We start from the raw sequence: 15,336 nt of genomic DNA, 5'->3' as shown, positions 1-15,336 counted from the left end.
TTAGAAGGGAACTGAGTTAGAAATTTAGTTGCATATGGCAAGTCTGCCGTTCATTTACATTTTTCATTAATCAGGAAAAAAAAAAAGAAAAAAAAATCAAATTTTTTACTGTACAAGACTTAATAAAACAATGGGAATATTCAATATGCAAATATTTGCTTCCCATCCATAGTGCACAGTAAAGCTGCCTTACTGCCACTGAATGTTGTATCTATCCCTTAAGTCCAGTTATCAAGAACAACATTATTTCCTGCAAGACAAAAACAAGAAAATTGGAATAAATGTGAGAATAAAAGCATAGTGAATTCTTCATTCCATTACTACTAGCCAGTGTGTAAACACGAGAAATGTTTACTCTGTGAAACTGAAAGGTTTAGAAATAAATGGGAAAGTCAGAGCACTGTTTTAGCCCAGAGCTGTTTGGTGGCTTCAAAACAACAGGAAAAGGAATGGAATAGCCATTACAGCCTTCATTGCCATGGCACATTAAGACAGACAACAGCATACAAAGAACAAACAGCTTAGACACAAAATAACATTTTGCCATAATCCTGTCTTACACCTAACAGTTCTTGGCAAGTAAATATGGGGCATTCTCCAGTACAAAGATGTGTAATATGCAAATACATGATAGTAGCTGTGGTGATCATAATTTAAGTTTGGGTTGTCTGGGGTTTTTTTTAATATTCTAATACTATACGGTTCAGGTCTAGCCCTTTTTTACTACTTATTAGTAAAATAAGTGCAGAAATTCATTGTTATTTTCTTTGCTGGAAGTTGCTGTAATACAGATGAAAACTAATTAATCCAGTGTATTTCCAGCACATATTTCTCATAAGATGCCCAAATTAACTTCATTTTTCATGATACAGCAATTGTCAGCAGCAAGCAACACATGCTTGAACATTTCATACAGTAACCTATACAAAATCAGTTTAAATGTCAGGAGAACCCAGTATTTTATGTAATACTGCCATTGAGAACTGTTGTAAATGGGCATTCGTATACAAAATGGGTTTGACACAGACAGAGGAAAAGCTTCAGAAGAAGCAATTCCTTCTTTCCAATTCACCTGAAAATTTTCATTCAGACCCAAGAACGTGTCTGAAAGGATCCAATTACTGAAAGCACTTCTCAGTGAAGAAGTGTCCTGCAAACGAGTTTGGAAAACCTATGTTTTACTGGATCATGTATGTTGAATCCTGCATTACAAAATCTAAGCTAAGAACTTAACTGAGACTGAGTAGCAACTAGTCAGCTTAATGACTTAAAAAATTATAATACAAATGTTAAATTACTATAACTATAAAATACAATTCTACTTTTTAAAAAAAAAAACCAAACAGTTCTTAACTACCCAAAAGTTCCTTCACTTGGTGTCTCGAATGAGGAATGGTACCAGTGCTACAGCTCTTGTAAAATTTTGGTTTTTATGTATTCCAACTAGAAAAACCTTTAATCACAGCTGAAGATCATCTCCATCATCTCATGGGAATGTTCTGCAATATATGTATATGAAATACAAAGACAAACACCACATCAGGCTGAATCCTGACTTAGGTTTTCTGGGGGAGGGTCAGCTGCTTTGTCTTTCCCTACATACGGAAAACCACAGCTTATATTATAGCAGTATCAGTGTAACTTATCCTCAGCTTCACATTAAAATTTCATCACTCTATTTGCCGAGACACGGATTTACTAGCCTCCCCCAATTTTGTCCTGGCACAGTAAACTGAAAACACAAAAACAAAGCACGCTTCATTTTTGCAGTTCAAACCCTTAATATTCTTAAAAGCTTCCAAGTCTACTATTAATATTCTTCTCTGCTTCCCTTTTGAGGATGTCAGAGTCAGGCCAATAGCAGGTACACAAATGTGAGGATTATTTACTATATTGTTATTTCATCACCTACCCTAAAGTATTTTAACAACAGGACATTATATTTGAGTGTTTATAAAGAGGGAACTTTAAGCTTTCTCTGCTGTAATTTACTACTGCTAAATGCAAATCCTGAAATGTAATAACGATAGGTGGAACAGACAGTAAATTGCCTGTAAAGCATTTAAAGGAATAAAGAACACTCAGACTAAAGAAAGCTTTACCTTCTTTGGAGCCAAAGACCTCTTCGATATCTGCACAAAACAGGAAACTTTCCTTCCCATTGTTTCTGTCCAGACTGACTATTGTAACAGTTCAGTATAACTAAACATGGGAAAAAGTCCCTTTATTTCCTGTGAGGACAACCTTGTAGCATATGGGAAGAAATTAACACACTCATACAGAATATAACTGCCAACTTCCAGGCATTATTCTTAATAAACAGGATCTCACACAGTGTTGAAGAGATACATGAATGAGGAGTAACCTTAATGTAAACAAAAATAAAAATTATTGCTATCAGGTCTTCACTCTCCTGCCCCTGCCAACACAAAGAATGCTGCCAGCTGTATTACAATGTATTTAAATGTAGTGACCACATCCAATTAATTTTCAATTTTCATTTGTTAATTCCAATATTATTAATGGTAGTTACATATTGCTTTGTGTAACTGAACTATATCATCAACATCTTATCACAAAACAAACCTTTCCACTTAGTGAAAACAGCAGATACAATCCTTCTATTTAACAGGTCTCTGCAATTCTTAACCACAGAAAGATCTTAACTCCGCTAAAAATATTTCCAAAATTATGAAGCAATCTACAATTTGTCACTTCAAAATGTTAAATCAGTCATATCATCTTGAAAACCTGGGGGTCTCTTTCACTGGGAAGCATGAGATCAGCTAAAGACGTGCACATTTTGCTCTCTTTAATTACAAAATTCTCAGTTATCTCTTGGTAATTACTGAAACTTCAAGTTTTATCATAAAATAAATGAAAATAAGGACACAAGTACCAAATGAAAACATAATGATATTTTCACACCTTAAGCTGACTATATTTGAAGATGTCTAAGCAACTGCATTTCTACTTTATTGTTAGCCACATTCACTTCAATCATCCAACAACACAGTCAACTTCCAGGACCATGAGTGGCATCTAATTTAATGCTGCCAAAAGCCAGTGATGCCTGTCCTATTAACACAAATACCACAATACGAGGAAATCTCATCACATACTTGACATGTTTCAAAGGGGAGTTTCCATTTTTAGAAGAACCAGTAACCATTCCTTCTTCATTTTCCATCTTGTTCATGCATTTTATCCTTCATTTCCAGTATTCTCTCCCTCCTATTTCCAGAGCACAGAGTTTCTGCTGTAATCTCGCGCCTCTCATTCTTCATATTTATTCCTGTTAGAATCACAGAACGGTTTGGGTTGGAAAAGACCTTAAGATGATCTAAATCCAACCCTCTGCCAATGGCAGGGACACCTTTCACTAGACCAGATTACTCTAGGCCCTGTCCAACCTGGCCTTGAACAGTGCCAGTGATGGAGCATTCACAACTTCCTTGGACAACCCGTGTTGACTATTTTTATCCTCCCCTGAGACCTCTTTCCACACCTTTTCCCCATACACAGTTTTACAGTGCAAAACAGAATGGGGAGAAGGAGCAAATGGCAGCTACAACTCTTACTTAAGCATCTTCCCCAGTCTCTAAAAATGCCACTTTCGATATTCACAGGTAAATGAAGAGAGGAAAGCAAGGCCTAAGGAAGGTACTAACTACACTTTGTGAAATGAATATAAGCAGAATAACATCTTTTGTTGTAAGAAAAATAATAATGCAGTACCTCAAACATCTGTATTTTAATTTTTATCCTCTGAAAACTATAGTACAGAAGACCAAGGAGCAAACCAGGGTGAAGATCAAAGATACTGACACCAGAAGAATTCATCCCAAAACAGTGTGAAAGACGATCAAAATTATGACAGGGGTTTCGTAACATGAGAAATTAGACGTGGACTTCTGACAAGAAAAATAGTGACACAAGTACTTAGTGAATTTTTCAGGCAGAACATTTAAAATGAGCAAAAGGAATTATCTTGTGGGAAACACATTCAGAAGTCACGGGTGCCAAAAAAATACAAAAGGTACAAAAATTAAGTCAGCAAACTCAGAGATTAGTTTGCATCCAGGCCATACATCCACAATCTCTAGTACAGATAACCCCCAACCTACTGGTGCCTGAAGTACACCCTCAAGTAATGTTACTAACCACCATTATTAAAAAATTACTGTGATAGACCTGCTAATAAATCTATCACAGCAATTAACAAGTTTCTTCCAACACCTCTCATTTTAGATCTTGATCTTTTACTGCAAGTTCATTTTTAAGGGGCATTTTATAAGCTTTCAGGAACAAAAAACCAGCAGGCACTGGAAGGAAGGAAGCAGCTATAATTATAAATTTAGGGTGGCCATTTTTACAAAGGGGTTCTATGAATTAGGATTCATGTATTTACTGTCTCCTGCTTTACACAGCTTCAGCAAAGTAACTCTCCCCCATGGACAATAAAAGAATAAATCAGAACTATTCACTGATGAACATTTTACAAGTGACAAAACACTAACTCTACAGGTATGTGCCACTGCTTCCCTCTACCTTGTAAGGCTTTGGTGTCTTTTTTATGAAAGCATTGCCTATGCACTGCAGAGCTTCACTTGTTTCCACATCTGTTTAAGTCTCAAATGCCTCTGTGACTCTTAAAGGAAAATCCCTTTACTGCACTCACACTACAGAATCCGAGGACATTGTCTCAAAGCATCCTGTCGCACACTATTTCTTCTAGGCATCTGGATACATCATATGCTTAAGTCCCTTGCGTAAGGTAATAGCACACACTAAGCAATAAAATGAAGTGATTTTCCAGCCTTGTTACACAAATTCATAGCATCCCAGACATCAATCACTTGGTTATATAGTTCATCATTTCAACTTTATAGCTTTGTGCTTATAATGCCAAATTTTTTCCAAAATGCCACAGTAGGGATTAAGAAGTAAAATCGTGGCCAATTAAGTTTATAGAAGAACCCAAGAACATCCAGAAAGTGTATTAAGGGCCAGAGGAGAGAAATCTTGCTTATCATTCTTCCATTTTGTATCTGGTACTTTCTAGCTTATTTCAGCAACATAAAATGGGAAGTTGATTATTCTTACAGTATCTTTAGTTCAAGAAAATACAGACTAATGAATTATTTCAGGGGTTGCTCCACTTTCATGCCATTGCCTATTAATCAGTCTGTAAGTTAATCCCCAATCTAGAGTTTTTAGCTGAGTGATAACGTAAAACCAGCTTTGTTTTAGGTATGCATTCATCATGTTTTCATCTGTCATGCTCTAGGGAGTGGGGAACAGTGAGGACAGAAATATAGATGATTCGCTAGGGTTCGCCACTGGACATGTCTCAGAGTGTCTCATCATCAGTTTGTGTCTATTAGAAAGTAGTCTTCGCAATACAGATAGTTGACTACCAAACTCTCCCTTCACTGCTTACCAACAAACCATTCCTAAGCAAGCCCCAAGTTACAGGTCACTAAGGCTTTCTGTAAGCACAACTTCATGAAGTTAGTAAGGCAAAGAGATGAAACTCTTCAAAAACTGGACATTTAGAAATGCAACAAGTATAAACATAATTCTAGTCCGAGTACTCAGAAGTCACAGACACACATATATTCCAATTGTCACCTTCAGATTTGTTCCTCAGACTGCTGAGTACATGACACTAGTCACTGTCCCTCAGCCAGACAGACCTGGCCAGCCTTTAAGCACTGACCAGCCACTATTCAGTTACATTTTCTTAACTGCTTTTTGTGACACAAATAAAAACATCTTTATTACCTACGAAGAGGCTGAAGTCCCAAGTACAGAGAATTTCCCATAGCCCAGCTCATACTTAACCAGCTGCAATGAGGATTAACTGCATAAATCCCATGGGTAACTTTTCCTGGCCTAAATATTCTCCATGTTTGCAGGCTATTTCTCCTTTTCTATTAGCCTGCCAGTTGATTGTTTTGGTATTCAAATTGATTTACATCCCTGATGGAGCCCTTAACACCTCATATTTAAATATCACAGAAAATTACATGTATACACCTCAAGCAACTCAGCTCTACCATACATCATGGCATTCCTGTTGAGATCGCCTGCAACACATTACTAGGTTATATAGGTAAACTTTTATATGTAGGTCAACCTAGGTATATACCAGGTATTTTCTGAGACTTGTCTTCAGAATGCTCTGTCTCCACTGGTGCTCCTCTATCACATCATGTCAGATGTAGGCATAAGGAGGCTGTGATTGTTAAAATCAACATGCAGGAACACATTCATCCTTACTCTAGGAATGACTCAATTTAAACAACTGGAGAAGTTACAAGTGTATTTCACAGGGCAAATTATAAAAAAAGTTATTTAATGTAAATTCATCTGTCAGCTGATACTGACCACTTGCTACAGCTGTTGCAACAGGCAAAAGTATATTTAGAAAGCAAACATATCAATACATAGAGTGTATTTAAACTTCAGCAGCAAGTATCAGCAGCTACAGCCAAATTTCATTTTGAAGTGAGACTGCATTTAAAACTTCCATAGAAAGGTCACAGAGTAGATGATTTATTCTGCTCCATTTGGTGAGATTTTATCTATTTGTCAGGAGTTCTGCATCACACAAATGATACTGAAATAAAGCAAGCTACCTTAATACATCGCGTCACTGTCCTTTTCACTATCGCTCAGTTTTACCTGTTTCCTCTAGACTAAACTCATGCTCTTCAGCCTTGAAGACTCCTGAGGTATGGCAGGTGACTTGGCAGCCAGGCTGCCAAAAGCATGAAAAAGAATCAGGAGGTCTCATGGGACCTAAAGTAAGAGTCAACCCCTAATATCTCAGTCCTGTGATATTATAACAGGATAAATTCAGCTGTGAACAGTCTATGAGAGAATCACAACAGTAGTAAAGCTTGCACAAAATGAAGCTGGCTTTGAAGAATTACCCTTGCAGTTTCTCAGACATTTTAAGTAGACAACCATTCTAGCATTAATATATATAAAAGGGAAAGGGCTGCTTTGCCGTCAGACTACTGAACTGGGAATCAAGACATCAGATTATATTTCTGTCTCTGCCACAAACTTCCAGTGGGAGCCAAAAATCAATACATGCCTCTAAATTCTCCATTTGTAGAACTACTCAGATTTGATTTACTAATGACAGCAATGCACCAAGATCTCTCTGTATACAAAATATTACAGCAGTGTCAGGTTATCTCTTTCCTGAGCAAACAGAATACAGTTGAAAAAAGTATCTGTGCAGCTGAGTTTCCTCTTAGATTTTGAATATTTGTTTGCTGAACAGTATAATCTGGCCATCTGCACTGCAATTTCAGCCTGAAAAGCTGAAACTTCATGGCAGTCAGTCTTTTTTTCCCCAACCATACCAATAAATTTCAAAATTGATGAGTCACATAGGTTGGAAGGGACCTCCAGAGATCACCTAGCCCAACTGCTTCACCAAAGCAATGTCAACTAGAACAGGCTACCCAGTCATGCCCAGTTAAGCTTTGAAAAGAAATAAATAAATAAAATTAATTAAATATATAAATTAATAAAAAGGTATTCCACAGCCTCTGGGCAACCTAGTGCAGCTTTTGACCATCCTTATGATAAAGAATTTTTCTTCTCACACGGAGTTGGAATTTCCTGTTTTTCATTGTCTCTCCTTCTTCCACTGTGCACCTCAGAGGACTGTGGCTCTATCTGTTCCGTATCTACCCACCAGTGAGTTGTTGACAATAAAAACTCCACTGAGGGTTTTCTTCAGCTTGAAGAAAGCTTGCTCTCCCAGCCTCTCTTTGCAGTAATATTCTCCACGGCCTCCACTAGACTTACTCCAATAGCTAAATTTATTTCTTGAACTAGGGAGCCAAAACTTTGAGCCACAAAGGTCTCTCAACTGTAGAGGGTAAAGAATCATTTCCTTTGATCTACTGGTGAGACCCTTGCTAAAACAGTCCAGGATGCTGATTGTTTTCTGCACTGCAAGGGTGCAGTGCTGATTCATGTTCCAGTTCTTGTCCACAACTCTCAGAGCATTACTGAAGACATGATACACTACAGGTTCTTGAGGGACACCATTCATAACTTGCCACCACTTTTACTTCATGCTGTTGACAAATGTCCCTTGAGTCAACAGATCCACCAGTTTCTCACCCACCTTAATGTCTACTTATCCAGTCCAAATTGATGAGATCTGAATGTAAGGATACTACGTGAGACCATGCCAAAGACGTTGGTTAAATCAAGGTAAATATTATCCACAGCACTGAGCAAGTTCACTGAGCCAGTCATCTCCTCCTGAAGGCAATCAGGTTAACCTGATTCACCTTGATTAACCTAACAATTCACCCTTGATAAATCTTGAGAAGCTGCTTCCAATCATTTTTTTTTTCTATCAGCTGCATGGAAATGGTTTAGAAGATAATTCACTGCATCACCTCCCCAAGGACTGAGGTGAGGCTGATGAGCTCACACTTCCCCAGATCACCTTTCTTGACCTTCCGGAAGCTAGGTTTGATATTTGTGTTTTCCCAGTCATCAGGAAATTCCCACAATCACCATGACTATTCAAAGATGACAGACAGACCTCACACTGATATCAGCCAGCTTCTTCAGACACATCTCACCTGATATCAGCCTTCTATGTATCCAAGTACTTTGTAACTGTGCAAACTTCTGTGGTAGGCAACGACACATTCTCACAAAATCTGCAAGTAAGCTATTAGAGGTCTAAGCGAAACCCTTACTGGAGAAAGCTCCAGGAGAAAAAGCATGGAGTAACCTAGACTATATAAATATATATAAATCAATTCAGTTTTACAACACCCCTAAGGATATCATGATCTTCAGCATGATACATCTTAGTCTACAATGAGTCTTCAGAATAGAAAAGCTTAAATGCTATGAAACAAAGATTTTCCTTTCAATATTTTAGACTTTTCACTGAACAGCTAAACAAACAACCTTTCTTCTTAAAGAGCAGCTTTTCACAAAATAGGCTAAATACTTCTGAGAGCAGTAAGAGAAAACCCACTGAAAAGTACGAAACATCTGTCTATAGTGAAATATAATTTCCTACACTTCCAAACACAGGTATATGCTTGAAAATTCTTCTGAAAAAACTCTGCTTTTTGCCACTGCCATACCTTGCATGAAGTTTGTGTTCAGCTAGCAGAGATGTGAATAATCTTTCTTGCTAATCCACGCCATAAAGCAAGCATTCAACTTAGGGGGCAGGGGTTACAAAGAAATAAACAGCCTTTAAGCAGTTACCCCTACTCTGATAAAGACCACAGGCGCTGCTATTGATACAGCCAAGCAAAGTCAAATAAGAATAGAATACCACATTTTTTGTAACACTTAAGCAAGTCAAAACCAGCAGAAATTGGAAGTGAATGGAAAAGATATTGACTTTCTATGGTAATTGTGTTTGCACTTCCTTTTGACTTTTTATGATGAAGTAGCCATAGAATGTTGTTTTTCTTCTCCTGAAGAGAAAGGAAATCACATAACCTTATCAAAAAAGACAGCCAGCTAAAACCCTTCCCTTCCATTCATTTTAATCCCTTTTATAAAATATTAATGCAACTATGCAAACCATCATGAAGCCACTAATCATTACTGTAACTCAGATATAACATATTTAGGGAGCTGGACTCTCTGACCCTTATGAGTCCTCTCCAACTTGAGATATTCTATGATCCATGATATATACGCACAAAACAACACACATATGTTGTTACTGTATCAAACTACAGACATAAAAGATCACTTAAAAACAGCTCTTTTGTGAAAGGCCGAATGCCTCATTTCATCATCTAGCATAATCATTTCAGGAGTTTCAACCCAAGACACAACTCCTCTATTGCTGGTCAGGGTTAGTAACACTAGATTTGACCGGTTTACCTTGAATCTCAATTACTATTAATCATTTGTCCAACTAATTAGTCTGCTCAACAATCAGAGAAATTCCTATTGAGCCAAGAGAAAGGCAAGGCTCCACATGGCAGGGAAATACAGATCCTGGGGAGTGACACAGCCACTGAGAAGGCTGGGCAATAAACCTTATAAACAAAATCTCTTTATGCCTGTTAAAAGCCAAGGACCTGGCTTCCCTCATATTTAAAGGAAACGAACCCTTTTTTCACTTTAATGCAAGCAGAAGATAGGGGGAAAGATAGTACAGTAGTATCTAATGGAATTAAACTGAGATTTGAGAGTTAACTGGCAGAAATGTATATATATTCACAGAGGAGACTCTGTAAATCGTATTATACTCTACATAATGAACTAGCTTTGTTTTCTTTTCCCCCCAGCTGCTTCAACATCTAACTAGTCACCCCAGCTGAGGCCGTGGGGTTTTGGAAAGCTTATGCAAGTGCCAACATCTGCTTCTATTCCCATCAATGTCAAATTTGTCAAAACACAAAACTGCACCAGAAAAACAATCCCTGTCATAGAAAAATAAACTCTACTTAATGGATATCCCCTGAAGTACCAACTGCAGCAGGTCTGTTACATTTCTAATTTCTATTCCAAAATAAAATTTCTTTCCCCCAAATACATATACACATTTATATATATACATATACATATGTGTATTTATGTACTATTGTGCCTAGCCTACTTCCCTGCAGTGTACCTGCAAACTAAAGCTCTTCATGGCCTGGTTTGCCTTTACTAGCCAAACAGTGTAAAGCACTATCATAAAAACTTAGCCCTACACCAAGTCACAAAGTGACAAATTAAGCTCACCACTTTTTGGCAAGTCTTTATTATTAAATACTTTTTAATTTCTCAGCAAGCACTACTCACAGCTTTACTGGTCTCTTTATTACTGCTACACTGACAGTTCAGGTGAGTACCCTGATTTATACAGTAAATGAAACTGTACATGACAACATTACGAGAATAAAAAAAAAAAAAACACACAAAAACAGGAAAACAACAACTTATTTTATAAAGTTATTTTTTTAAATATTTTATTTTATAAAACATTTATTAAAACATCAATTATATTCCCCAGAATAAAACTGTGGGCCAATGAGAGTCAATGAGAGGCCAATTTATGTAGTTTCCATCTACTTAACTAATTGTGCTTTTAGAGCAAACTATGAAATATTTATTATGTTTACACAAAGCACAGTAAATATACACACATGTTAATCTGCTGTAAAGGACAAAACAGATAAGTACATATTGATAAAGTCTCAAAATTTTTTATGTGATCACCAGAGATACCACCCAGCAGCAGAAAAGTCCCAAATGCTAATTTAGGCAGCAAAGTATCAACAGTTTGTAACAGAAATCTCATCCTGTAGCTCATAAAAAAAAAATCCACCTGTAGACACAGTCTTCAAAGACATTTGAGTGCATTAGGTAAATTCTTCCACCAGTCGATCTATTTCTTTTAAGAAATGCTAAATGAGAACAAGAAAAAAACCTCTGGTACTGCAATGACACTTCAAGTGTGATAATGAAATGTCTGAAGGAAAACTGTAAGCCTTTCTTCATCATTTTCTGTGCATGCCTCCTCCCTCCAACATTGCTGCAACTACCAGTGGACTTAAGTTTATCCCCCTCATGTATGTTTACATACCTCACTCAAGTAGGCCCAAAATTGTTATTGCCCAGTATTCCTGATGTCTCAACATACTTTGCTACTACTGTTTATTACTGGAAGATTCAGGAGATCTGAAAGTATAATATTAATAGAACCAAACCTTTCCACTCAGGTTTGATCTGTGATGAGTGCAGATTAAAAACAATACACTGTATTTATACAGCATAAAGCCAAAAAGAAGAGGTGAACAAACTCACATGGGAATAACTGCCCAACTACATGTGCCTAATAAAATAATGAATGTAATTAAATCTTCCACCTTGCACTTATAGACTTTTTATACACTTTTGCCTTACAGACTTTTGACTGAATACACAAACCATGCTGCTTCTCACTAAACTGATGATAACTGGAAGATGAAGAATCACAAAGGAGTAGGGGAATAACAATACTTTCAATAATCAATCAGAAATTTATCCTCCATGAGACACTCTAATTCCATTATAAACTGAAGAACCTAAGTAAGTCTAACACATAACAGGCATGTTTCCCGTGCCAGGAAACCAGCAAAGCATTTCCCATGTTGACACACACCAGCAAAGTCACTTCCTTCATAAAACCTCTTTATTCTTCAGTTAGTCACAAGCTGTACCAGGTAAAGTCCCATTCCCCATCATGACTTCATCAGCTAGAGGGGTCTCCTCCTCTCACCACTCGGATAAATCAGGCTTACTCTTCATCATCCACTCCTGTCTATATTACATACTGCCCATTGCAACAGTGTAGTTTTGCCTCAACTTAAGGGGTCGTGCATGTTATCAATTGACTCCACAAGATGTCATGAAATACTCAGGAAGATGAGTTAGGTGTGATATGTTGTGCTTCCACACAAATCCTGCTTACATAGTGTCCCTTTCCTAAGCAAAAACTATCGACTGAAGGAAAACAAATTCTCCTGTTCCTTAACTGCCCCCTCAACAACATAAATACACAAACTGGAAATTGCAGTCCAAATGGGTGACCAGTTAGGTCTCCTGCCCACCACTACTACACAAGTGCGAAATGTACTTTTCCATATGAACCATACACATCATAAAAGATTACATTCTATAACCCCACAGAAGAATTTGGCTCTCACCCCAAAACCTCAGGGATTTCTTCATCCAGCTGAATACTCAGTTCCTATTAACTATGGTGAAAACTGCAGGTACTCCATGCAAACTATTAGGAAGACTTTAAATGGCTTCAGCTTCTCCATCATACAAGAAACATAGTTTATACCTCAGTGAGCTCCATTGATGGTGTTGAGGTGACCTGGAAGCCTAACTCTTAACTTCTACTGGAACTTCAACCTATCACGCTGCCTCTATTTTAACAAAACATCCTGTAAAATATGGTAAGGTTTGGACAGAGATATAGCACTGGGACCCCACACCATTTGGGAGACAGGGGTGTCACTTCAGACTAGCTCTAGTCTAGTCCCAGGAACTGTACACTCATTATCAGCCAGATGCACGCCTACAGAAAACCTTCCAGTTCACTTCCATCCATAAGAAACCCAGGCTGTGTGCCCCAAGACCACCTCATGATGTGAAAAAGGCAATCTGGGGTAGTGTTTGTATTTCAGAAGAGCTGGAACTATAACGGGCAATGTTTTTAAGAAGAATAAAAAGAACCATAAGCCTAGGACACCTAAATGAGTGGATCTAACCTCCAGATCAAGATGCTAACATAAAAACAAGTACAACAAATGGTTTTGATGGCTTGTGTAAAATAAATGTGGTAGTCTCCAGTGGCCCTCATAAATCCACCACCACCTAGCAGATCTAGTAGGTAGGCAAAAGGAAAGCTCCGAAGTTGCTTTCTGAAACTCAGGCTGAGGTTCAGATTAATACACATGACATTTCCCTCTGAAGCATTTACATCTCCGAACTGTCACTTGAACCCTGTTCACAACCATTAACGAATGTGACAAACCTGACACAGAACCAGGTATTAAACTCCAGCCCTCCTCCCTTTCTCCATATGATTTATTTAGACCATCTTGTTCCAAAATGCAAAAATACTTATTAATGAATTCAAAATTTGGATGCAACTTGGAATACATGGGGTCTGCTTTTTAGAAGGAGCTGAATACTTACTGCTTGAATACCAATATCCATTATGTCTTAAACTGTAGAGTCCAAAATTAAAGACAATACAGATTCTTTGAATTTGCTAAAATCATCTAAGACTCCGACATACACCAAATTCAGGGCTTCACATAAAATACTGAAGAACTTTTGTTGTTTTTTTTTGTTGTTGTTGTTGTTTTTGTTTTTAACAGAAAGCACATTGGACCATTTACCATTTTTCATGGTTCTGCTGAGGATAAACATATGGAGAAAATAAACTACTCTGTAGATCTTCTTTCACTCCAGCGCCTGTGCTTTTATTCTCCCTGTCACAGCCAAGTTGAGAATTTCCTCTTTCATGATAATAAGCAGAAAGCTCAGGATCTCAAGGCAGCAAAGCAGGAAGTTTGCAGTTCGAAGATTTCCCCTCTCCAATGGGACAGAGGAGGAGAGAAAAGCATGAGGGGGCTTCTGTGAAATCTTCTGCAAACTTAAGCAGCTGATTTGGAGACACTGATCTCAACAGGGTCCTAAAGAGATGCTATAGAGACCATGTGCAACTGGAACACTGCCTGCATCTGTTCTGTGAGAATTTGTCACTTTGGCTTTTTGAAAGAGTGAAAACTCCTGCCTTTCCGATTAGAGTATTAGTGATAATCAGACGTGGAAAAGCTAAAACTGCTGTAACAGTGCTCGCACCATAACGTGCTACTTTCCCAGCTGACCCCGTCACCAGACAGGGCGGAATGCCACATGTGGCTCTAATGCCGAGCAGCTGCGCCGCACCAGCACACCCCTACTCTCCCCTTACCCCCCGCACCGCTCTGCTTCAGGGACTATACCAAGTAATGGAACTGTAATGAACACAAGCCCCCGCACCCAAGGCAGACCTGAACACAAACACACTAACCCCCTTGAGCGTCCGTGCCCGGAGAAAGCGAGATCACCCCTTTCAAAGTGGTATCACCAGTGGAGGCTCTCGGAGGACGGCCGGGTTGGAGGGCAGAAGGGGGACACAAGACCCTCCCTGTCCATTTCAGAAGTTGTTACTCTTCCTCCCTCCCTTTTAAGCCAAAGCACAGCTCGGGGCAGAAAACCCTCTCCCGGGTGCGAGTCCCGCTGTCCCAGCAGCGTGCACCGCCGAGGGCGCCGTCTTCCCCGGGCGGCCGCAGCGGGACCGGCGGGCGAGGCGAGGCCAGGTTCCCCCCTCCGCCCCGACCCTCTCCGCACCGCGCCTCTCCGCTCACCGACACCAGGAACTCCAGCGTGCCCACGTAGTCCCGCTCCGTCTTGAGCAGCTCGTTGAGGACGCAAACGCGCAGGCGAAGCTGCTTCTCCAAGTCCTTCCCGCTTTCCCCTCTGCCTTCCCCTTTGCTTTCCTCTGTCATGGTGCAGCGAGGAGGAGCGGAGCTCCCTCCCAGCCCGGAGGCTCTCCCGGCTGCGGGCAGCGCTACCTCAACGCCCAGCACTACACTGCGGACAAGGACAACAAAAGACCCCGCTCAGTTACATAGAGGGGCTGGGCTCCGGCCGATGCCCAGCTGCGCAGCAGCAGTCTCAGGTCCTTTCTCACCCAGCTCCGGCAGCGGCCCGAGGTCCGGAGGCGAGGAGCCAGACCGGTGCGTGCTCCTTTCCCGTCAGGAAGGGGACACAGCCCGG

The 15,336-nt window shown here is 39.4% G+C and overlaps 1 protein-coding gene across 1 annotated transcript in view; it reads right to left on the bottom strand.

Moving 5' to 3' along the window:
• PREX2 (phosphatidylinositol-3,4,5-trisphosphate dependent Rac exchange factor 2) overlaps nucleotides 1-15,065 on the bottom strand; it is a gene marked incomplete at both ends in the record, with an annotated part of 169,388 nt that extends 154,323 nt beyond the window's left edge. The window contains one exon of the mRNA XM_080610600.1: nucleotides 14,925-15,065. Within this exon, the coding sequence (XP_080466726.1) occupies nucleotides 14,925-15,065 (141 nt within the window). The remainder of the gene's footprint in view (nucleotides 1-14,924) is intronic.
• Nucleotides 15,066-15,336: the final 271 nt, after the last annotated feature.

This window comes from Psittacula echo (assembly GCF_963264785.1).
Source record: "Psittacula echo genome assembly, chromosome: 2".
Taxonomy (NCBI): domain Eukaryota; kingdom Metazoa; phylum Chordata; class Aves; order Psittaciformes; family Psittacidae; genus Psittacula; species Psittacula echo.
The sequence above is the reverse complement of the archived record's forward strand: the minus strand, read 5'-3'. Positions and strand labels throughout refer to the sequence as shown.